This window comes from Mustelus asterias, chromosome 2, assembly GCF_964213995.1.
Source record: "Mustelus asterias chromosome 2, sMusAst1.hap1.1, whole genome shotgun sequence".
Classification (NCBI taxonomy): domain Eukaryota; kingdom Metazoa; phylum Chordata; class Chondrichthyes; order Carcharhiniformes; family Triakidae; genus Mustelus; species Mustelus asterias.
In genome coordinates this window covers 26873896-26899470 of record NC_135802.1, presented here as the reverse complement: position 1 = coordinate 26899470, position 25575 = coordinate 26873896, and the positions used below count along the sequence as shown (strand labels likewise).

Here is a 25575-nt window from a genome sequence, read left to right as displayed (position 1 = left end):
GAAAGGATGGTGACTATCTACCTCATCTATGCCCCTCATTATTTTATAGACCTGTATAAGATCACCCTTAAGCCTCCTACGCTCCAGGGAAAACAAATCCTATCCAGCCTCTCCTTATAACTCAAACCATCAAGTCCCAGCAGCATGCTGGTAAATCTTTTCTGCACTTTTTTTAGTTTAATAATATCCTTAAAGGAAGGGACAGTAAAGTTTCTTTGCTGTGCTGTACATGCCACAAGTAATCAGTGGGAATGTAAGCTACCGTCCCATGTGGATTTATGTAAGCCTGTCAGAGCAATTTGTTTCCAGCATATTCGGGCAGCAGAGTGTTCTGTCAACTCAGTAATGCTGTTTTCAATCCAGTGTAGCAATGCAAAATGAGTTAAAGTGATGTGCAAGTTTTACCATCTTCCACCCTCCCTTTTATACTCATCTTGTGTAGAAATTTTAATAAGTAAATCCAGGAGTCCAGGTAATATTTTCCTTTTTGAACATTCAATTTCCTTAACGTGTGGGGGATGGACACTCATGTTTCACTGCATTCTGTAGCTTTGTAGATGGCCAGAATTCTACAAAGTCGCCAGTCTCATTGCAACGTAATTTTTATTTAAAATTTGTTCCCTGGATGTAAAGAGGTTGATCACATATTTATTATCCATTCTTAGTTGCTCATCATTTGTTAATTGTCTGACTACCCACCGATATTCTTAAGTAGATATGGTGAGACTGTGGAACATTGCTGTGATCTGATCTACTGTTTGTGTGAGCTCTTAACTCTGCCTGTAGCCTGTTGCTAATGCATGTAGTGCATTATAGTAATGTAGTTAGTTACTGTGACATCTACATTATATTTGGTGTCCATGCAAGTCACTGTTGGACTTTAACATTTAGCATTCGCACCACAAAAAATGGAAGTCATAATCCTACATGTATGTTTAAGTACATCTTTGGTGTTTTCCATCCCTAATATTGTTGAAAAGCCTCCAATATTGGGTAGGAATTATTTAATTTGGCTCCCGAGAGCTGTATTAACTGAAGTAACTTATTTTGAATGAGATATTAAACTGAGGCAGTATTTATCTTTATTATTTTGGGCAGCACGGTAGCACAGTGGTTAGCATTGCTGCCTCACAGCGCCAGGGACCCGGGTTCAATTCCTGGCTTGGGTCAGTGTCTGTGTGGAGTTTGCACATTCTCCCTGTGTCTGCATGGGTTTCCTCCGGGTGCTCCGGTTTCCTCCCACACTCCAAGGATGTGCGGGTTAGGTTGATTGGCCATGCTAAATTGCCACTTAGTGTCAGGGGGACTGGTAAGGTAAATACATGGGTTACGGGGATAGGGCCTGGGTGGGATTGTGGTCGGTGCAGACTCGATAGGTTGAATGGCCTCCTTCTGCACTGTTGGGATTCTATGATTATCATTCTGATTGTGAATGATTCTGCAGCATTATTCAAAAAAATGACAACATTTCTCCTTTGACCAACTACTCCAAAAACTGTGCAAAATGTGTTTGTGCTGTTTGCTCGTATAGTGGAGCAACAGCTGTATTAGACATTTGTTCCCTCGAACCTGTTCGTTCTAATATTTGAACATGATTGACCTATAACTCAACTCCATGTAATCACCTTCCTCTACTCCTCAAGGCACAACTATCTAACAATAGAACATAGAACAGTACAGCACAGAACAGGCCCTTCGGCCCACGATGTTGTGCCGAGCTTTATCTGAAACCAAGATCAAGCTATCCCACTCCCTATCATCCTGGTGTGCTCCATGTGCCTATCCAATAATCGCTTAAATGTTCCTAAAGTGTCTGACTCCACTATCACTGCAGGCAGTCCATTCCACACCCCAACCACTCTCTGCGTAAAGAACCTACCTCTGATATCCTTCCTATATCTCCCACCATGAACCCTATAGTTATGCCCCCTTGTAATAGCTCCATCCACCCGAGGAAGTAGTCTTTGAAAGTTCACTCTATCTATCCCCTTCATCATTTTATAAACCTCTATTAAGTCTCCCCTCAGCCTCCTCCGCTCCAGAGAGAACAGCCCTAGCTCCCTCAACCTTTCCTCATAAGACCTACCCTCCAAACCAGGCAGCATCCTGGTAAATCTCCTCTGCACTCTTTCCAGCGCTTCCACATCCTTCTTATAGTGAGGTGACCAGAACTGCACACAATATTCCAAATGTGGTCTCACCAAGGTCCTGTACAGTTGCAGCATAACCCCACGGCTCTTAACCTCCAACCCCCTGTTAATAAAAGCTAACACACTATAGGCCTTCTTCACAGCTCTATCCACTTGAGTGGCAACCTTTAGAGATCTGTGGATATAGACCCCACGATCTCTCTGTTCCTCCACAGTCTTCAGAACCCTACCTTTGACCCTGTAATCCACATTTAAATTAGTCCGACCAAAATGAATCACCTCACATTTATCAGGGTTAAACTCCATTTGCCATTTTTCAGCCCAGCTTTGCATCCTATCTATGTCTCTTTGCAGCCTACAACAGCCTTCCACCTCATCCACTACTCCACCAATCTTGGTGTCATCAGCAAATTTACTGATCCACCCTTCAGCCCCCTCCTCTAAGTCATTAATAAAAATCACAAAGAGCAGAGGACCAAGCACTGATCCTTGTGGCACTCCGCTAGCAACCTGCCTCCAATCCGAAAATTTTCCATCCACCACCACCCTCTGTCTTCGATCAGACAGCCAGTTACCTATCCAATCGGCCAACTTTCCCTCTATCCCACACCTCCTCACTTTCATCATAAGCCGACCATGGGGGACCTTATCAAAGGCCTTACTAAAATCCATGTATATGACATCAACTGCCCTACCTTCATCAACACACTTAGTTACCTCCTCAAAAAATTCAATCAAATTTGTGAGGCACGACTTGCCCTTCACGAATCCGTGCTGACTATCCTGGATTAATCCGCATCTTTCTAAATGGTCGTAAATCCCATCCCTAAGGACCTTTTCCATCAATTTACCAACCACCGAAGTAAGACTAACCGGTCTATAATTACCAGGGTCATTTCTATTCCCTTTCTTAAACAGAGGAACAACATTCGCCATTCCCCAGTCCTCTGGCACCATCCCCTTGGACAGTGAGGACCCAAAGATCAAAGCCAAAGGCTCTGCAATCTCATCCCTTGCCTCCCAAAGAATCCTAGGATATATTTCATCAGGCCCAGGGGACTTATCGACCTTCAGTTTATTCAAAACTGCCAGGACATCCTCCCTCCGAACATCTATTTCCTCCAGCCTATTAGCATGTAACACCTTCTCTTCCTCAAAAACATGGCCCCTCTCCTTGGTGAACACTGAAGAAAAGTATTCATTCATCACCTCGCAATCTATTGATTTCAGTTAGAAAAATTTCAATTCACCCACCACCTTTGAGTGGGAAAATTGTAGATTTGTGCTACCCTTTGTGTGTAAGAATTCTTCCTGATTTTACTCTTCAATGGCTTGGTTCTAATTTAAGGAATATGCCCTCTTGATTGTGATTTCCTCCACCAGAGGATATAATTTCTCTGCATCCACCCTTTCAAATCCCATTATTGTCTTATAGACCTCAATTAGATGACCCTTTAGTTTTCTAAACTTAAATATAAACCCAAGTTAATGCCACCTGTCCTCATAAATTTACCCTTTAAGGCTCAATATCTGGTGATTCTGCGCTACACCCTTTCCACGGCCAATATATGCTCCATATATAACTGTAATGCAGTTCACGATTGGATTGAACCAAGGGTCTGTACAGCTGGCGCATCTTTTCCCCACTTTTGTATTCCAAGCACTTAAGATAAAGTCCAACATTCCATTAGCCGAAATGATTACTTTTCAAACCTGTGTACTGACTTTTGGACCTGGACACTTAAATCTCTTGGGTAATCCACAGTGGCATATCTCTTCACCTTCAAGAAAATATTGCCATTTGCCTTTCCCCGATCTAAGTTACCTGCCCTTATCCACATTGCTCTCAATCTGCTCAAGTTTTGACCATTCACTTAATCTGTCCAGGTTCTTTCGTAACTTTCTGCTGTACATCTGCAACCTTGGAAACAGCAAAAGTGACTAAAATGTTCCAAGTAATTCATTGGTTGTGAAACACTTTGGAATGTCCTCAGAACATGGAAGGCCCTCAGTGGTCTGAATGCCATTTCATTCGTTCGTTCAATCGTAAATCATTAAACAAATAATTGAATTCTGAGGTTTAAAAAAATAAGTGGACGAGTACGGTGATTATGGAACACAACTCTTCCAAGTGCATGAATGTTGAAATTATATTGAAACAGAAGTGTATTGGAGAGCACCCAAGTGAAAAGTCCAGTAGCTAGCAGTGTAAGGTAGAGTATCTGTTGATATTTTCCAAAATCGGCCAAACGGTTGTGGAATTTCAAATGAAGTTTATGTTGAGAGTAAACAGAGTTTCCATTATCTTTTGCTCTGGTTTAAAAATAACTTCATTGGTAGCCTGCCCCACCTGCAAATTTGGCTGCACCCTCAAGTGGATTTAGGCTGTGATCTTACAACCTCATCCCACCCATTGATTGAGGTGGCAAGATTGCGACGGAATGAAAAATCAGGTTTGCGCCTGTTTTTGCACCACACGAAGTGTACCCGGCACTGTTTTGCCGGCGGGATCGACTTTGCAGCCAAAAAGACGCATAGTCAATGAGCACATTAATGTAATTATTTGTATAACATTAAAGCATTTAGCATAGCCGTTTATGGCTGCTGATGTGATCAAGTTCACACCCAAAGGTTTCAATAAACTAACAAGCACTATAATGTCCACCTAAGCCTTATCCTCACACCCAGTCAGTGTGATGTCACACTGATGTGAATCTCTACTGGTTTTCAAACACAAAAACCGTTCATGATGACCATGCCAGAGGCATGGAGGTAAGTATAGCTCCCCCCCCCCCCCCCGGGTTTGGGGGGGGGGGACATGGCCAGGCAGTGCCATAGCACTGCCACTTGGTTTCCTCACATAACCAAACTGGCACTGCCAGTGATGTGCCTACCAGGGAGCCCCATTGGCAGTGTTCCCCTTTTATGTGTATGTATGTGAACGTGCAGAATAAGGTTGGTGAGCTGCAAACACAGACAACCATGTGGAAATGTGATGTTTTATGGCAGTAACATACCCCAAGCTCAAAGAAGGACACGACTGAGTATTGAATAGGTGGTCGATATTTCAGTAGGGGAGCAGTTCGGGAACAGCGACCACAGTTCAGTAAGCTTTAACGTACTGATGAATAAAGATAAGTGTGGTCCTCAAGTTAAGGTGCTAAATTGGGGGAAGGCTAATTACAACAAGATTAGGCAGGAACTGAAGAATGTAGACTGGGGGCAGATGTTTGAGGGCAAATCAACATCTGGCATGTGGGAGGCTTTCAAGTGTAAGTTGATAGGGATTCAGGACCGGCACATTCCTGTAAAGATGAAGAATAAGTATGGCAAGTTTTGGGAACCTTGGATTACGAGAGATATTGTGAGCCTAGTCAAGGAGAAAAAGGAAACATTTGTCAAAGCTACAAGGCTGGGAACACACGAAGCAAGTGTGGAATACAAGGAAAGTAGAAAGAAACTTAAGCAAGGAGTAAGAAGGGCTAAAAGGGGCCATGAAAAAGAATTGGCCCGTAGGATTAAGGAAAATTCCAAGGCTATTTATACATATATAAAGAGCAAGAGGATAGCCAGGGAGAGGGTTGGCACACACGAAGACAAGGTAGGGAATCTATGCGTGGAGCCAGAGGAAATGGGTGAGGTATTAAATGAGTACTTTGCGTCAGTATTCACCAAAGAGAAGGATTGGTGGATGATGAGTCTGGGAAAGGGTGTGCAGATAGTTTGACTCATGTTGAGATCAAAAAGGAGGAGGTATTGGGGTTCTTGAGAAACATTAAGGTAGACAAGTCTCCAGGGCCTGATGGGATATACCCCAGAATACTGAGAGAGGCAAGGGAGGAAATTGCTGGGGCCTTGAGAGAAACCTTTGTATCCTCACTGGCTACAGGGGAGGTCCCAGAGGATTGGAGAATAGCCAATGTTGTTCCCTTGTTTAAGAAGGGTAGCAAGAATAATCCAGGTAATTACAGGCCGGTGAACCTTACATCAGTGGTAGGGAAATTATTGGAGAGGATTCTTCGAGACAGGATTTATTCCCACTTGGAAATAAGTGGATGTATTAGTGAGAGGCAACATGGTTTTGTGAAGGGGAGGTTGTGTCTCACGAACTTGATCGAGTTTTTCGAGGAAGTGACGAAGATGATTGATGAGGGTAGGGCAGTGGATGTTGTCTAATGGACTTCAGTAAGGCCTTTGACAAGGTCCCTCATGGCAGACTGGTCTAGAAGGTGAAGTCGCATGGGATCAGAGGTGAGCTGGCAAGGTGGATACAAAACTGGCTCGGTCAAAGAAGACAGAGGGTAGCAGTAGAAGGGTGCATTTTTGAATGGAGGGCTGTGACAAATGGTGTCCCTCAGGGATCAGTGCTGGGACCTTTGCTGTTTGTAATATATATAAATGATTTGGAGGAAAATGTAACTGAATAGAGGGATATAAGCGGTTGGTCTAGATAGGTAAATGTGCTCAGCGCAGGCTTGGAGGGCTGAAGGGCCTGCTTCTGTGCTGTACTGTTCTTTGTTCTTTGTCAAAACTGAACAATGGACTAGCTTTAAAGAAGAGATCATTTGGGTATAGTCATGGTACTGTACAAGTCATGAGGGGGAAAGGGAGGACAAACAAATCTAGTGTTCCCTGGGTGATGAGAGAGAAAGGAAGATGAAGCAGAAAAGGGTGTGTATGACAGATGTCAGGTGGATAATACAATTTAGAATCAGGCTCAGTATAGAAGGATTAGAGATTAATTGAAAAATCGATGAATTGAAAAGCAAGAAGCAAAGAGAGAGTATCAGAAGAGATTGACTTAAAGGGAAATCCCAAAGTCTTCTGCAGGCCTATAAATAGTGAAAGGGTGGTAAGAGGAGGAATGAGCCCATTTGGGACCGAAAACAGGATTTACATATGGAGATGGGGGGGGGGGGGTGAGTGGGGGCCATGTCTGATTTGCTAAATAAAGTGTTGGCATCTGTCTTTATCAAGGGATAAAATGTTGCTTGGGTTGTGGCGAAAGATCAAGTAGTTCAAACATTTGATGGGTTTAAAATTACAAAGGAAGAGACATTAGATAGGCAGTCTGCACTTAATGTTGATAAGGCACCAGGGCCTGCTGAGATGCATCCAAGGATACTGAGAGAAGTGAGCGTTGAAATTGCAGAAGCGCTGACCATAATTTTCCAAGGGTGGGTACAGAGGGTGGTAGGGCGAAGTGTAAATGTTATTTAAATGGATATGAATTGGGTGTAAAGATAAGCAACTAGAGGCCAATCAATTTAAGCTCAATGGTGAGGAAGGTTTTGGAGACAATGATTTCAGAATCATGGAATTGTTACAGGGCAGAAGGAGATCATTCGGCCCATCATGTCCGCATTGGCTCTTTAAATGAACATTATGACTTATTACCATTCCCCTGCCTTTTCCCCGAATTCCTATAATCATCTGATGCCCTCTGGAATGCCTCGATTGAACCTGCCTCCACCACACTTCCAGGCAGTACATTTGGGACCTGAAGCACTCGCTGTGTGAAGAAGTTTTTTCTCACATCACATTTGCTTCTTTTGCAAATCACTAAATTTGTGCCCTTTCATTTTCGATCCTTTTAAGAGCAGGACCAGCTTCTTCCTATCTACTCTGTCCAGCCCCCTCATGATTTTGAACATCTCTATCAAATCTCCTCTTAGCCCCCTTTTCTCCAAGGAGAATAGTCCCAACCTCTCCCATCTATCCTCATAACTGAAGTTCCTCATCCCTGGAACCATTTTTGTAAACCTCTTCTGCACTCTCTCCATTACATTCACATCCTTCCTGAAATGTAGTACCCAAAACTGTACACAATATTCCAGCTGAGATCTAACAAAATTAATAAACAGTTGGGCAAATGCAGGTTAATTGAGGAAAGCCAGCATGGACTAGTTAAGGGAAAATTATGTTTAACTAACCTGCTTGAGTTTTTGATGAAGTAACAGAGAGAGTAGTTGAGGATAATACCATTGATGTGGTGTATATGGACTGCAAAAAATAATTTGATAAAGTGCCCACATAGCAGACTTGTGAGCAAAGTTAGAGCTCGTGGAGTTAAAGGGACAGTAGCAACATTGATATGTCTGGAACAAGTTATGATGTGGAGATGCCGGCGTTGGACTGGGGTAAGCACAGTAAGAAGTCTCACAACACCAGGTTAAAGTCCAACAGGTTTATTTGGTAGCAAATACCATAAGCTTTCGGAGCGCTGCCCCTTCGTCAGATGGAGGGCAGCGCTCCGAAAGCTTATGGTATTTGCTACCAAATAAACCTGTTGGACTTTAACCTGGTGTTGTGAGACTTCTTACTAGAACAAGTTGCCAGAGGTAGTAGTAGAGGCAGATACAATTTTGTCTTTTAAAAAACATTTAGACAGTTACATGGGTAAGATGTATATAGAGGAATATGGGCCAAATGTGGGCAATTGGGACTAACTTAATGGTTAAAAAAAGGTGTGGCATGGACAAGTTGGGCCGAAGGGCCTGTTTCCATGCTGTAAACCTCTATGACTCTATATGAAATTGGCTGAGTGACAGGAAGCAGAGAGTAGTGGTTAATGGATGTTGTTCAGACTGGAGTTAGGTTTGCAGTGGAGGTCCAGCAGGGTTGATGTTAGACCCCTGCCCTTCCTATTATACGTTAATGACCTTGGTGCATGGGGCACGATTTCAAAATTTGCACACGACGCTAAACTTGGAAGTATTGTGAACTGTGAAGAGGGTATAGACAAATTGGTGGATTGGGTGGACAATTGGCAGATGGTAGAGAAGTGTGAAGTGATTTGGTGGGCAAAATGTGGAGAGGGCAATCTAAAATGAGGGATGCAATCCTGAAGTGAGTGCAGGAGCAAATGCATCTTGGGGTGTATGTGTGTAAGTCATTGGAGGTGGCAAGATAAGTTTAAAAGTGGTTAATAAAGCATACAGGGTCCTGGGCTTTATAAATAGGGACATAAAGTACAAAAGCAAAGAAGTTATGATCAACCTGTATACAATGCTGCTTCAGCCTTAACTGGAATTTTGCAGCTAGTTCTAAACATCGCACTTTATGAAGGACGTGATGGCGATAGAGGGGAAGGAGAAGGGGGGGGGGGGGGGGGGGGTGTAGAAAAGATTCATGAGAGTGGTTCCAGAGATGACAAATCTCAGTTCTGTTAATGGATTGAAGAATTTGGGGCTGTTCCCCTTGGAGAAAAGAGGAGATTTGATGGAGGTATTCAAAATCACGCGGGATCTAGACAGCGTAGGTAGGGCAGGAACTGTTCTCACTGAGGAAAGGAGCAAAAAGAAGAGGACAGAGATTTCAGATGATAAGAGGCAATGGCAAAATGAAAGACATTTTACAGCTCCGATCTGGAATGCAGTGCCCGAGAGTGTGGTGGAGGCAGATCCAATCACGGCATTCAAAAGAGAATTGGATAATTATCCAAGAAGGAAAAATCTGCAGGGTACAGGGAAAAGGTTGGGAAATGGGACTAGATGAGTTGCACTTGCATAGAGCTAGCCTGGAAACGATGGGCCAAATGGCCACCACCTGTGCTGTAACTACCTTTTTTTTTTAAACACAGGGGATGGTGGGTGCCTGGAATTCGCTGCTGGGGGAAGTAGTGGAAGCAGATACGGTAGTGACTTTTGAGGGGCGTCTGGACAAATACATGAATAGGATGGGAATAGAAGGATATGGTCCCCGGAAGGGTGGGAGGCTTAGTTCAGTCGAGCAGCATGGTCGGTGTAGGCTTGGAGGGCCGAAGGGCCTGTTCCTATACTGTAATTTTCTTTGTTCTTTGATTCTAAGTATAGAAGTATGAACATCTCCCTGCCCTACTGCTTCTGTGTTTTCATTATTGATTGGTAGATCTACTCAGTTTCTGGTGGAGGTTAAATTTTAAATTTAACACATCCAGTGTTCAGTTAGTTGCATTTAAAATTCATTGCACAGCCAAGAAATTGAAAATATAAAATTCTTGAAATTGTCAAGCTAAAAATAAAATGAATCCTTTTGTGAGTAATAGCACCTGTCAATTTACCACTGGGTGACAAAAGTATCCCTCTTTTACATTGATTTTTACCCACGGCCTACTGACATTTAATAGTTAATAATCATGCAGCTGTATATTTAGAGTGCTTTTCCAAGCAGACACCTTTTAAATAATATGTCTGTTATCTTTGGAGTCAGTATCAGGTGTGACAGTTTCTCTTTTGTTAAATAAGACAGGATCCTGCTGTCCATGATCAGAAATCTAAAGTAAAACATATTCAAATTGGTGGCACAGTGGTTAGCACTGCTGCCTCACAGCGCCAGGGACCCGGGTTCGATTCCCGGCTTGGGTCACTGTCTGTGTGGAGTTTGCATGTTCTTCCCGTGCCTGCGTGGGTTTCCTCCGGGTGCTCCAGTTTCCTCCCGCAGTCCAAAGATGTGCGGGTTAAGTTGATTGGCCATGCTAAATTACCTCTTAGTGTCGGGGGGGACTACCAGGGTAAATGCGTGGGGTTAAGGGAATAGGGCCTGGGAGGGATTGTGGTCAGTGCAGACTTGATGGGCCGAATGGCCTCTTTCTGCACTGTAGGGATTCTATGATTCGATAAAAATGCAACGCAACAGCTGTGCTGCATTTGGTCTTTTCCTGTCATGGAATCCCTACAGTGCAGAAGGAGGCCATTCAGCCCATCGAGTCTTCACCGACAACAATACCATCCAGGTCCTAACCCGTAACCCCACATATTTACCCTCCTAATCCTCCTGACACTAAAGGGCAATTTAGCATGACTAATCAACCTAACTTGCACATCTTTGGAGTGTGGGAGAAAACCAGAGCACCCGGAGGAAACCCACACAGACACGGGGAGAACGTGCAGACTCCATATAGTCGGTGACCTGCGGCTGGAATCGAACCTGGGACCCTGGCGCTGTGAGGTAGCAGTGCTTGGCGCTGTGAGGTAGCAGTGCTTGGCGCTGTGAGGTAGCAGTGCTTGGCGCTGTGAGGTAGCAGTGCTTGGCGCTGTGAGGTAGCAGTGCTTGGCGCTGTGAGGTAGTGGTGCTTGCCACTGTGCCACAGGTGTCGTGCTTGCTGCACAGCCACATCTATACCACATCTACACGATGGGCCATCCATGCATTTGTGCGGTTACGTTAGTGATTGCACTAATTCAAAAGAAATAACCAAATGGAACAGGTAAAGAGAGCACGATGTAGAGCTGGAAGAAGCTATGGCACAGCAAACCTGATCTATCTTCGAACTAATGTGGAAATGGCAGCTGTGAGAAATTGAGGGAGAGTGTGAGAAAAGAAGGGGTAGCTTCTTTTACACAATTTCTCCTTTTCTTATTGAAGCTTCATGCCTTTTGCTTTTATGCTTTGCTTCACAACCTTTAGCCTCAGGCTTGTGAGACCTCATCCACTTTTGCTGTTCACTTCACTCATTTCTGTCGCTCAGCTGTTTAGTAATTTAGCATTTTGCATATTTTATTGCTCCAGTTATGGAAACATTTCTGGAATATGTGGAAGATCTTAAGTGAACCACTTTGTGCACAGTGATAATGCACTGAAGCAAAACCACAGCCCCATCACTGATTCTTAGCATTGATTTTGGAGAGTCATTAGTTTTAAATGTGATTGTAAATTGTGAAAATTTGAAGAAGGATGCGCAGAAACCTTTTGAAGAGTGAGCTGTGTATGTGACACCGTCAGGGGGCTGGGGTATTATGTCTTCTGATTCCCTTGAAATAAGCACACTTTTAGACACAAAGTACTGGAGATTTGTCAAGTCTACTTCTTAGCTCTCCATGTAGACTGGTACACTGTTGCTAGGCACCTGACTGCAGTGTAACAGTAAATGTGACAGAATAAAAAAAGCAAAATACTGCAGATGCTGGAAATTTGAAACAAAAACAGAAAATACTGGAAAAGCTCAGCAGGTTTGGCAGCATCTGGGTAAATGTGGCACCCTGGGTGTACCTTCACAGAACAATTAATTCTTAACTGAATAATATTGCAATCTAAAATGTAACTTAAACTTTAGCTCTGTTGGCTGGACAGCTGGTTCGTAACGCACAGTGACACCAACAGTTTGGGTTCAATTCCTGCAGTGGCTGAGGTTATTCATGAAGGAAGGTTGGGTAATCCTTGGGTTAAATCACCACCAGGAGAGCAGCCTATGGTCATCTGGGACTGTGACGATTTTATCTTTTACCAAGTGCAACAAATCAATTAATTGAGCCTTGCAGCACGGGTAGCAAAGTTTGACATCTCTGCTATTTAAATTCCATAGATCACTGCAAAACAAAGCTCTGTTATTGATGATTGCAACTGCACCGACTCTGATTGAAGTGCACTTATGGAAATCCTGTGTCTATTATCTAGCTTAATGCTCAAAGACATAGAATTGCACAGTACATTAAACAAACAACAAAATATGTGAATTTAAATGTGCCCTGCAAATTATTGCTTCACCGATGAAGGTGGCTACAATTTATGTTTTAGGCCTGAGTAGCCCAAATCACTTTAGGTGTGAGAATCTGAGTTGTAATTCCGTGCATAATCTGTACTTGTAAGATGATATATTCTCAAGAAAATAAAAAAACAAAGAGTACAAAGTCGAATAGGTAATTGGTGTCTATAAGGACTTTCAAATTGCTCTCAACATGTGATAAATAATGTATTATTTAAATTCATGCTTTTATTTTCCAATTATTACCAAGGTATGAGATAGTGAAATAATCAACTCTGGATTTTAGCTTGCTGCGGTGATGAAAACTGATAGTTATCTTGAAAAGAGTTATTGATTCTAAAGCATTTTGACAAGAATGCATCTTCTTGATTGAGTAGCAATGAACTAGGAAAACGTAAGCGAGAAACTTAATGCAATGAAAGGTGTCCTGGAGGTGGAGGTTGTCAAATAAGAATTGGGCTTTTGTTTTATTGATTGATTTTTCCTGATATTGATTTCGAAATAGATTATCTGAACCTACCTCTGGAGAAATCTTGTGAAATGGATGTTGAATATATTTGTGGCCATTTAGAATGTTGTACAACATGGGCATAGCTGTTGGCAGAGCAAACAAGACATTGTTTTTTTTTTTAACCCATTGTTGCTTACAGGGTCCGACTGGTAGAGAGAGGATCCCCTCACAGCCTGCCGTTAATGGAGTCTGGAAAAGTGAGTAGCCGATTCGACTTTGCAATGTCAGATTTAAAAACAAAGAGTTAAATTTTTGCTTTCAGTTGTGCTTTTTATTAAATGTGTATTAAGTTTTTATTCTCATCATGGTGAAGGATGTACCCATAGCAGGAATAAAGTAGTGTGATTGGTAACTTTACACCCTCTTGGGTGAAAGTTACTTTTACTCTTTAACGGCATGTGGGCACTGCTGGTCAGGCCAGCATTTATTGCCCGTTCGTAATGGCTCTTGAGAAGGTGGTGGTGACCTGCCTTCTTGAACCCACAGTCCTGGCAGGGAGGGAGTTCAAGGATTTTGACCCAGCGACTGTGGAGGAATGGTGATATATTTCCAAGTCAGATTGGTTTGTGGTTTGGAGGGGAATTTGTAGGTGGTGGTGTTGCCATGCATCTGTTGCCCATGTCCTTCAAGGTAATAGAGGTCACAGGTTTGGAAGGTGTTGACAAAGGAGCCTTAGTGAGTTAGAATCATAGAGTTTTACAGCACAAAAAGAGGCCCTTCAGCCCATCGTGTCTATGCCGGTCATCAAGCACCAATCTATTCTACTCCCATTTTCCACCATTTGGACCGTAGCCTTTTTTGCTATGGTTTTTCAAGTGTTCATCTGAGTGTTCTTGCACCCTCTACCAAGGGGAAACATTTCTTCCCATCTACCCTGCCTATGTCGCTTATAATTTTGTACACCTTGATCAGGACACTCCTTAATAAGGGAAACAACCCCAACCTAACCAGTCTCTTCTCATAGCTGAAACGCTCCAACCCAGGCAACATCCTGGTGAATCTTCTCTGCACCCTCTCTAGTGCAATCACATCCTTCCTATTGTGTGGTGACCAGAACTGCACACAGTACTCTAGCTCTGACCTAATGAGCTCCATCAGAACCTCCCTGCTCTTATATTTCATGGCTAATAAATATTTTGAGGGTTCCTGTCTCTACCACACTTTCAGGCAATGAGTTCCAGATTCCCACCACGCTCTGGATGAAAAAGTATATCATATGCCTTCTTATCTACCTATCCCACTGCCTTCGGGGATCTATGGGCATGCACCAAGGTCTCTCTGGTCCTCTGTACTTCCTAGCATCCTGCCATTCATTGTGTATTCCCTTGCCTCATTAACCATCTCAAAATGCATCACCTCACTTTTCAGGGTTAAATTCCATTTCCCACTGTTCTGTTTATCTAACCAGACCATCTATATCGTCCTGTAATCTAAGACTTTCCTTCTTGTTATTTAACACACCACCACTTTACATATCATCTGCAAACATATTGATCATACGTCCCACATTCTTGTCCAGATGATTAATGTACACTACAAACAGCAAGGGACCCAGTACCAATCTCTGGAGTCATAGAGGTTTACAGCATGGAAACAGTCCCTTCGGCCCAACTTGTCCATGCCGCCCTTTTTTTAAAACCCCTAAGCTAATCCCAATTGCCCGCATTTGGCCCATATCCCTCTATCCCCATCTTACCCATGTAACTGTCTAAATGCTTTTTAAAAGACAACATTGTACCCGCCTCTACTACTACCGCTGGCAGCTTGTTCCAGACGCTCACCACCCTCTGTGTGAAAAAATTGCCCCTCTGAACATTTTTGTATTTCTCCCCTCTCACCTTAAACCTATGCCCTCTAGTTTTAGACTCCCCTGCTTTTGGGAAAAGATATTGACTATCTAGCTGATCTGTGCCCCTCATTATTTTATAGACCTCTATAAGATCACCCTTCAGCCTCCTACGCTCCAGAAAATAAAGTCCCAGTCTATCCGGCCTCTCCTTATAACCCAAACCATTAAGTCTCGGTAGCATCCTAGTAAATCTTTTCTGCACTCTTTCTAGTTTAATAATATCCTTTCTATAATAGGATGACCAGAACTGCACACAGTATTCCAAGTGTGGCCTTACCAATGTCTTGTACAATTTCAACAAGACATCCCAATTCCTGTATTCAATGTTCTGACTGATGAAACCAAGCATGCCGGATGCCTTCTTCACCACTCTGTCTACCTGTGACTCCACTTTCAAGGAGTTATGAACATGTACCCCGAGATCTCTTTGTTCTGCATCTCTCCCCAACGCCATTAACTGAGTAAGTCCTACCCTGGTTCAATCTACCAAAATGCATCACCTCGCATTTGTCTAAATTAAACTCCATCTGCCATTCGTCAGCCCACTGGGCCAATTGATCAAGATCCCGTTGCAATTGGAGATAACTTTCTTCACTGTCCACTATGCCACCAATCTTGGTGTCATCTGCAAACTTACTAACCATGCCTTCTATATTCTCATCCAAATCATTAATATAAATGACAAATAACAGTGGACCCAGCACTGATCCCTGAGGCACACCGCTGGTCACAGGCCTCCAGTTTGAAAAACAACCCTCTACAACCACCCTCTGGCTTCTGTCAAGAAGCCAATTTTGTATCCATTTAGATACTTCACCCTGGATCCTGTGAGATTTAACCGTATGCAACAACCTACCTACCACGTGGTACCTTGTCAAAGGTCTTGCTAAAGTCCATGTAGACAACATCAACTGCACTGCCCTCATTCATTTACATATCTAGTCACCTCCTCAAAAAAACTCAATCAAATTTGTTAGATATGATCTCTCCCTGAAGCAGCCATGCTAACTACTCTTCATTAATCCTTGCCTCTCCAAGTGGAGATTAATTCTGTCCCTCAGAATTTTTTCCAATAATCTTCATAACGCTGTTAGACTCACTGGTCTGTAATTACCTGTTTTATCCCTACTTTCCTTCTTGAATAGTGGTACCACAATAACTGTCCTCCACTCCTGTGACAAGAGAAGATTTGAAAATTGGTGTCTGAGCCATTGCAATCTCCTCCCTTGCCTCACATAGATAGCAGCAGCCTGGCATACATCTCGCCTGGGGATTTATACACTTTTTATACATTTATACGCTTGCTAGATCCGTTAATAACTCCTCCCTCTCACTGCTCATTTGTTTTATTATCATAGCAGCCCTTCCTGAGTTGCTGCAGTGCATCTTTTGGATGGTACTGTGCATCAGTGGTGGAGAGAGTGGATATTGAAGGTGGTGGATGGGGTCCCAAACAAGCGGGTTGCTTTTTCCTGGCTGGTGGCAAGCTTCTTGAGTGCTGTTGGAGCCTCCAGGCAAGTGGAGAGTATTTCGCCACACTCCCAACTTGTGCCTTGTAGATGATGGACAGGCTTTGATGAATCAGGGAGTGAATTTCCCTCCACAGAGTCCCCAGCTTCTGACCTGTTCTTGGAGCCACAGTACTTATATAGCTAGTCCAGTTCAGTTTCTGGTCAATGGTAACCCCCCAGGATGTTGTTAGTGGGGGATTCAGCAGTGGTAATGCCATTTAAGGGCAATGGTTAGATTCTCTCTCATTGGAGATGGTCATTCCTGGCACTTGTGTGGCATGAATGTTACTTGCCACTTGTCAGCCCAAGCTTGGATATTCGAACAAAGAAAATTACAGCACAGGAACAAGCCCTTCAGCCCTCCAAGCCTGCACCGACCATGCTGCCCGTGTAAACTAAAACTCCCTACCCTTCCAGGGACCATAATCCCTCTGTTTCCATCCTATTCATGAATTTGTCTAGATGCCCCTTAAAAGTTACTATCGTATCTGCTTCCAGTACCTCCCCCGGCAGAAAGTTCCAGGCACCTACCACCCTCTGTGTAAAAAAAAACTTGCCTCGTACATCTATAATTTCTATAATTCTATAAAAAATCTCCTTTAAACCTTGCCACTTGCACCTTAAACCTGTGCCCCCGCATAATTGACTCTTCCACCCTGGGAAAAAGCTTCTGACTATCCACTCTGTCCATGCCCCTCATAATCTTGTAGACTTCTATCAGGTCGCTCCTCAATCTTTGTCATTCCAGTGAGAACAAACCAAGTTTCGCCAACCTCTCCTCATAGCTAATGCCCTCCATGCCTGATAAATTTTTTCTGTACCCTCTCCGAAGCCTCCACATCCTTCTGGTAGTGTGACAACCAGAATTGAGCACAGAATTGTCCAGGTGTTGGATTTGGACTTTGACTGCTTCAGTATCGGAGGAGTTGCAAATGGTGATGAACATTGTGCAGTCATCAGCAACCATTCCCCCCCTTCTGACCTTATGATAGAAGGAAGGTCATTGATGAAGCAGCTGAAGATGGTTGGTTCTAGGACACTCCCCTGAAGAACTCCTGCAGGGATGTCCTGGAACTGAGATAATTGACTTCCAACAACCCACAACCATCTTCCTTTTTTCTCGGTGTGACTCCAGCCAATGGAGAGTTTCCCCCCTGACTCCCACTGACTCCAGTTTTGCTGGGGCTCCATTGAATCACACTTGGTCACGTAAAAACACAAGAAATAAGAACTAGGAGCAGGAGTCGGCCATCTGGCCCCTCGAACCTGCTCAGCCATTCAATAAGATCATGGCTGGTCTTTTCGTGGACTCAGCTCCACTTACCCGCCCGCTCACCATAAGCCTTAATTCCTCTACTGTTCAAAAATTTATCTATCCTTGCCTTAAAAACATTCAATGAGGTAGCCTCAACTGCTTCACTGGGCAGGAAATTCCATAGATTCCACAACCCTTTGTGTGAAGAAGTTCCTCCTCAACTCAGTCCTAAATCTGCTTCCCCTTATTTTGAGGCTATGCCCCCTAGTTTTAGTTTCACCTGCCAGTGGAAACAACTTCCCTGCTTCTATCTTATCTATTCCCTTCATAATCTTATATGTTTCTGTAAGATCTCCCCTCATTCTTCTGAATTCCAATGAGTATAGCCCCAGTCTACTCAGTCTCTCCTCATAAGCCAACCCTCTCAACCCTGGAATCAACTTAGTGAATCTCCTCTGCACCCCCTCCAGTGCCAGTATATCCTTTCTCAAGTAAGGAAACCAAAACTGTACACAGTACTCCAGGTGTGGCCTCACCAGCACCTTATACAGCTGCAACACAACCTCGCTGTTTTTAAACTCCATCCCTCTAGCAATAAAGGACAAAATTCCATTTGCCTTCTTAATTACCTGCTGCACCTGCAAACCAACTCCTTGAGATTCCTGCACAAGGACACCCAGGCCCCTCTGCACAGCAGCATGCTGCAATTTTTCACCATTTAAATAATAGTCCATTTTGCTGTCATTCCTACCAAAATGGATGACCTCACATTTACCAACATTGTACTCCATCTGCCAGACCCTCGCCTACTCACTTAGACTATCTATATCCCTTTGCAAACTTTCAGCGTCCTCTGCACACTTTGCTCTGCCACCCATCTTAGTGTCATCTGTGAATTTTGACACACTACACTTGGTCCCCAACTCCAAATCATCTATGTAAATCGTAAACAATTGCGGTCCCAACACTGATCCCTGAGGCACACCACTAGTCACTGATCGCCAACCAGAAAAACACCCATTTACCCCCACTCTTTGCTTTCTGTCAGTTAACCAATCCTCTATCCGTGCTAATACATTACCCGTAACACCATGCACCTTTATCTGATGTAGCAGTCTTTGGTGCAGCACCTTGTCAAATGCCTTCTGGAAATCCAGATGCACCACATCCACAGGTTCCCCATTGTCCACTGCACACGTAATGTTCTCAAAGAATTCCATCAAATTAGTCGAACATGACATTCCCTTCATGAACCCATGCTGCGTCTTACCAATGGGACAATTTATATCCAGATGTCTCGCTATTTCTTCCTTGATGATAGATTCAAACATTTTCCCTACTGCAGAAGTTAAACTAACCAGCCTATAGTTACCTGCCTTTTGTCTATCTCCTTTTTTAAACAGTGGTGTCATATTTGCTGTTTTCCAATCTGCGGGAACCACCCCAGAGTCCAGCGAATTTTGGTAAATTACCACTAGTGTATTCGCTATTTCTCCCGTCATCTCTTTTAGTATCCTGGGATGCATTCCATCAGGACCAGGAGACTTGTCTACTGTTAGCCCCATTAACTTGCCCAACACTACCTCTTTCGTGATAATGATAAATTCTAGGTCCTCACCTGCCATAGCCTTCCTGTCATCAATTTTTGGCATGTTATTTGTGTCTTCCACTGTGAAGACCGACACAAAATACCTGGTCAATGCCTCAGCCATTTTCTCATTTCCAGTTATTACATCCCCCTTTTCCTCCTCTAAGGGACCAATGTTTACTTTAGCCACTCTTTTTCATTTTATATATTTATAGAAACTTTTGCTATGTGTTTTTATATTCTGAGCTAGTTTACTCTCGTAATCCATCTTACTTTTCTTTATCACTTTTTTTGTGGCTGCCTTGATGTCAAGGGCAGTCATTCTCACCTCACCCTTTGAGTTCAGCTCCTTTGTCCATGCTTTGACAAAAGCTGAAATGAGATCAGAAGTTGAGTGGCCCTGGCAGAGTCCAAACTGAGCGTCAGTGAGCAGGTTATGGCTAAGCAAGTGCCGCTTTATTGCTCTGTTGACGCCACTTTCTATCATTTTGCTGAGATCGAGAGTAGACTGATGGAGCGGTAATTGGCGGGTTGGATTTGTCCTGCTTTTTTTGGTCAGGAAATACCTGGTTGGTTTTCCACACTGCCAGTTAGATGGCAGTGTTGTAGCAATGGGTAAGATATGGTAGAAACAAGATGGAAAATGAAGACCCTATAACCTTTGTCTGAATCTCGGATAAATACCTAGCACTACACCACTTTAACCTATTGAATACTGGCCATCTTTATGCTTGAGATCAACAACTTAGTACATTTTTTGCTTTTTTTTTGTCCATGAGGAACTGAATTGAGAGTACCACAAATTAATATCATGTGAGCCTCATGCAACTGGCAGGGAGATCTTCAACACGTCAATTTTGGCTGGGTTCAGCTAGAACTGAAAGAAATGTTTTGGCATCACCTGCCAACCAGTCTTCTAATGACCTCAGTGTTTAACACAAACAACCTGTCTTTATTTTTTATTAGCTTTGAAGTGAGACTCAGTGCTATTAATTTATTTTCTCCTGCTAGTGTGGTTTTGTACTCTGTTGAAGTACACCCCTGACATAGAGAATACATTGATCTCAAGTGTGTTGCTGTGAAAGGGAAACACCGGTGACTATCTTGCAGGCAGAGACAAGAATAGAGAGCTAGTTATTTCTGGGACACTGTTAAGTAACAGCTAGCAGATGGATTTGGTGGAGAATGAGTAAAATTTATCCTCTTCCTTGGCAGATGTAAATGCACGTATTGGATAGGGAATCTCATTTAGAATTTTCACCAAAACATATAAGGGGGGAGTTTTCCTGTCCTTCCCTCAATGGGAATTGAGCCGGTGGGGTTGGGGGTGGGGGGTGGGGGGGGAGGAGACCATGCAGAGATCCATTGACCTCGGGCGGGATTTTCTGGTTTTGGGACGTGCGTGGCTGGAAAACCCCGCCCATAGACTCCTTATTTCTACTCCTCCCCCAGTCCTTTTCATCACTGGCTGGCATTTGTTGTCTGTCCCTAATTGCGCTTGAACTGATTATGTTGCATGGCCATTCCAGAGGGCAGTTAAGAGTCAACCACATTGCTGGTCTTGAGTCACATGTAAGGTCAGCAGATTTCCTTCCTAAAGGACATTAGTGAACCCAATGCGTTTTTATGACAATTGACAATGGTCATCGTTGGACTTTTGATTTGATTTTTTAAAATCAGATTTCTTATTGAAATCAAATTTTGCCATCTGCCATGGTGGGATTAGAACCCAAGTCCCCAGAGCATTAGCCTGGATCTCTGGATTAATATCCAGCGGCAATGCCACTGTGCCAACACCTCCCCTGGACTAATGTAGTTTTGTTTGGGATTTACCTGACAAGCAGTTGGGCTAAGTCGTTCCCACCCCATGAAAAACTTACCATCTGGCAGGTAACTGCAGCTGTAAATGGAGACAGAAACATATCAGCCTGAAAAGCCTGGTCGCTCCAAGGTTAGCCAGTAACTTTGGGGACTTGCGGCTGTAGTTAGAAAACAACAGCCTTGAAAATCCATGGAGATGTTGCAAAAAAAACATGAGATAGGAGGAGGAGAAGCTCACGTGGCCCATTGAGCCCAGTCTACATTCATTATGATCATTGTTGATCTTGGGTTCTAGTTCCACTTTCCCACCTGTTCCCCAAGTCTTTTGATTCCCTAAGAGACCAGCAATCTGTCTATCTCAACCTTAATGCATTCAATGACAGTGCATCCATAACCCTCAAGAGTGGAGTATTCCAAAGATTCACAATCCTTTGAGTGAAGAGATTGCTCTAATCTCAGTCTCTTATGCTGAAACCTTCCCCCTTGTTCTAGATTCCCCAGTCAGGATAAACGATGTCTCAGTCTCTACCCTGCAAGCCCTTTCTTAACCGTGAATGTTTCAATGAGATTTCATTCTTCTAGACCCCAGAGAATATAGACCCAATTTACTCAGCCTTTTATCATAGGATTCCAGGGACCCAATCCAGTGTGCTTTCACTGTCCTGCCTCTTATATCCTTCCTTACATATGGAGACCAATGTTGTACATAATATTCCAGTTAAACTGACAACAAAGCACTGTATATTTGTAGCAGGACTTTGTTAATTTTGTTCTCCAATTGGCTTGCGATAAATATCAACATGCCATTTGCTTTTTTAATTGCTTGCTGTACTTCCAAGCTAACATTTTGTGTTCAAAGTTACAAATACACCCAAGTTTTTCTAAAAATTTGCAAATTTCACGCCTTTTAAAAAAAGTTCTGCTTTTATATTCTTGTGCGGAAACTGAATAACTTCACACTTCCCACATTATACTCCATCTGCCACATTGTTGACCACTCACTTAACCCATCTATATCTCTTTGAAACCTTTTTGTGTCCTCTCCACAGCTTCCATTCCTACCTAATTTTGTACAATCAGCAAATTTAGATACATTACTGTTGGTTCATTGCGACGTTCCACTCATCACAGCCTGCTTACTTGAAAGTTCCCCATTTATTCCTTTTCTCTGCTTCTTGTTCGTTAACCAATCCTCTATCCATGTAAATACATCATCCCCAACTCCATGGGCCCTTATCTTGTGCATTAGCCTTTTGTGTGACACCTTATTGAATGCCTTTTGGAATTCCATGTATACCATAACTACCAGTTCCTCTTTAACTACCCTACTACTAGTTACATCCTTAAAGATTGCTAATCAATTTGTCAGACATGTTTTCCCTTTTGTAAAACCATGTTGACTATGATCATACTGATTCCAGCACTACTTTGGCTAAATGGCCTGTACTTCTTTGTTTTCTCTCTTCCTGCTTTCTCGAATAGTAGTGTTACATTTGCTAACTTCCAAACTTTTGGGACCATTCCAGAATCTAGAGAATTGTGGAAGATCACAGTCAGCACATCCACTATCTCTACAGCTTTTAGAACGCTAGAATATAGATCCTGAGGATTTGTCGGATTTTAATTCATAGAATCCCTACAGTGCAGAAGAGGCCATTTGGCCCATCAAGTCTGCACCGACTCTCTGGCAGAGTATCTTACCCAGGCCCACACCCCCGCCCTATCCCTGTAACCTCACATGTTTCCCATGGCTAATCCATCTAGCCTACACATCTTAGGACACTAAAGGTCTATTCAGCATGGTCACTCCATCTAACCTGTGCATCTTTCGATTGTGAGGGGAAACTGGAGCGCCCGTAAGAAACCCATGCAGTCGCGGGAAGAATGTGCAAACTCCACATGCACACTCACCCAAGGCTGGAGTTGAACACGGGTCCCTGGAGCTGTGAGGCAGCAGTGCGAACCACTGTGCCACTGCATGGAGTTCGCACGTTCCGCGTGTCTGAGTGGGTTTCCTCCGGGTGCTCCGGTTTCTTCTCACAGTCCAAAGATATGAAGGTTAGGTGGATTGACTAAATTGCTCCGTAGTGTCCTAAGATGTGTAGGTTAGGAGGATTTGTGGGGTAAATACATGGGGTTACGGGGATAGAGTGGGGAAGAGGACCTGGATAAGTTACTCTGTCAGAGAGCCGGCGCAGGCATTGAGCTGATTGACCTCCTCCTGTCGGGATTCTATATTCTAATTACCTCTCCGTGCAAAAACGGTAATATCTAATTTTTGATGACTTTGAATCTATCAATTCACTAACTCATGAAAACAACTTTTCGTAATTTATCCGTACAAAACATTTCATAATTGTGGAAGTGCCGAATAGATCCCACCCATTACCTCTTTCCAATCAAGTGAAAAAGTGTTGGATATGTTGACCCTTTCTTCAGACTCTAATCTCTCTTACCCAGTATCATTCTGGTGAACCTTTTTTATTTCCTTTCCATGGCTGTCGTGTTTAACCCACAATAGGTGCCCAATCAATATTTTGTATAAAATGAGCATTAATTCCTTTTATATTTGACGCTCCCATTTATGAAATGCACAATCCTTCTGGTTATCGATTTTCACTCTTAAAAACCTTCGTATCTTCACCTCCGAACCTTCCTCTGTTCAGAAAGCCTCTTCTGGCCTAAAAACTAATTTAGACGTGTGATTTTCAGTGCAATCTACCATAGACAATGCACACAGTTTGCAAATTACCTTTGGTAATAAAAGCAGAAGTACTGCAAGCATCCGTGTAGACCAGAGAGAAACAGAGTTAACATCACAGGTCGATGAGGCCCTTTCATCAAAAACAATGTAAGGCTATCGACCTAAACCGCCCAGTCTGTTTCTCCCTCCACAGAAGCTGTCTGACCTACTGAATGTTTTCAATATTTTCAGATTTCCAGTATCCACATATATCACTTCTGTTCTTAAAATTTATTTTTGTTCCTGATTACAAAATCAGAAGGGGTGGCATAGTGGTTAGCACTGCTGCCTCACGGTTCAATTCCTGGCTTGGGTCACTGTCGGTGTGGAGTTTGCACATTCTCCCCATGTCTGTGTTGGTTTCCTCCGGGTGCTCCGGCTTCCTCCCACAGTCCAAAGATGTGCAGGTTAGGTGCATTGGCCATGCTAAATTCTCCCTCAGTGTACCTGAACAGGTGTTGGAGTGTGGCGACTGGAGGATTTTCACAGTAACTTCATTGCAATGTTAATGTAAGCCTACTTGTGACACTAATAAATAAACTTTAACTTTACCCTTTGAGGTTGATTGCATGCTGAAGGGCACATTCTTGTTTATCTATCAGAAAGTCAGGAAATGGCCATGCCAGCAAATTGGACTGTGCAAATGCACCACTGTGCTTACTCTCCTGAATTGTCCACTCTCCAGAGCTGGATTACTCTCTTTGCCCATTCTTGGACTAGTTTACTTGGCTATAAAGTGGGCACAGAATTGATTAAATTGCAGGTAATTGTCAATTGGCCAGGTTTTGCCAACAAGGCAAGCAAAATCCTATAGACCAAAGTCACCCACAGAAAAAAAAAGAAGTAATTATAATTTGTATTCCATGCCATCAAAATAAAAACCAATGACATTAACATCCAGGTTTTTAGAAGCAGCAAAACGCCTCCAGAGCATCTGATGGCTGGATGTACAAGTTAGATTCAAGAGGCCATCCTCCATAAGCATCTGTGACATGTACAGTTGCACCCACAGTAAATTCATGCTTTATAATACTCTTGCCTCGTACTTGTTAATGTTGAACCTTGTGAATTGCCTCAACAGATACTACCTGGAGTGAGGATAATCATTGCTAATCCTGAAACGAAAGGACCACTGGGCGACTCGCACCTTGGAGAGGTGAATTATGAATCGTCCTTCTTTGGTTTAAAAGCAATTTTCTTTGAGATGTATATTTTCTTGGGTTACAAGTATATCTGATTTCATTGGGCAGTGTCATATAGACAGGCTATTTGATGTCCAACATGCACCCACTCTAATTGAATTAATGTGCTTTGTGTATACCAAAACAATTTCTGAGAGAGTTGGTTAAACAGCTCTGTCACATTAGGCATGTTTCAGTGGATTTCATTTATTTGACATCTTCATTCTCCTGCTTCTCCACATGTTGTCTTCTCACTCTTTTTCATTTGAAATGTTTCTTTGATATCTACTCCAAACGTACTTTTCACTATTTTTGAGTTAGATTTTCTGATCCCACTTTCTGTTCAGATCCACACGAGTTTGCCTCTGATTTCTTTTCTTGCTTTGATAGACTTCTGTTTGTGTATGAGGTTGGAAAATATTAGGAAGCTTAGTTTACTCATTCTTTGAATGAAGATGTGTCTTCACATGTCCATCCGCAACCGGGAATACCTCTGATTTTTCC

General features: G+C 43.0%; 1 protein-coding gene across 1 annotated transcript in view; it reads left to right on the top strand.

Annotated features, from left to right (window-relative positions):
* Positions 1-25575, top strand: part of LOC144506541 (disco-interacting protein 2 homolog C-like) — a 581001-nt gene that overhangs the window by 547246 nt on the left and 8180 nt on the right. The window contains exons 34-35 of the mRNA XM_078232798.1: positions 13263-13320; positions 24972-25046. Coding sequence (XP_078088924.1) covers positions 13263-13320; positions 24972-25046 — 133 coding nt within the window. The remainder of the gene's footprint in view (positions 1-13262; positions 13321-24971; positions 25047-25575) is intronic.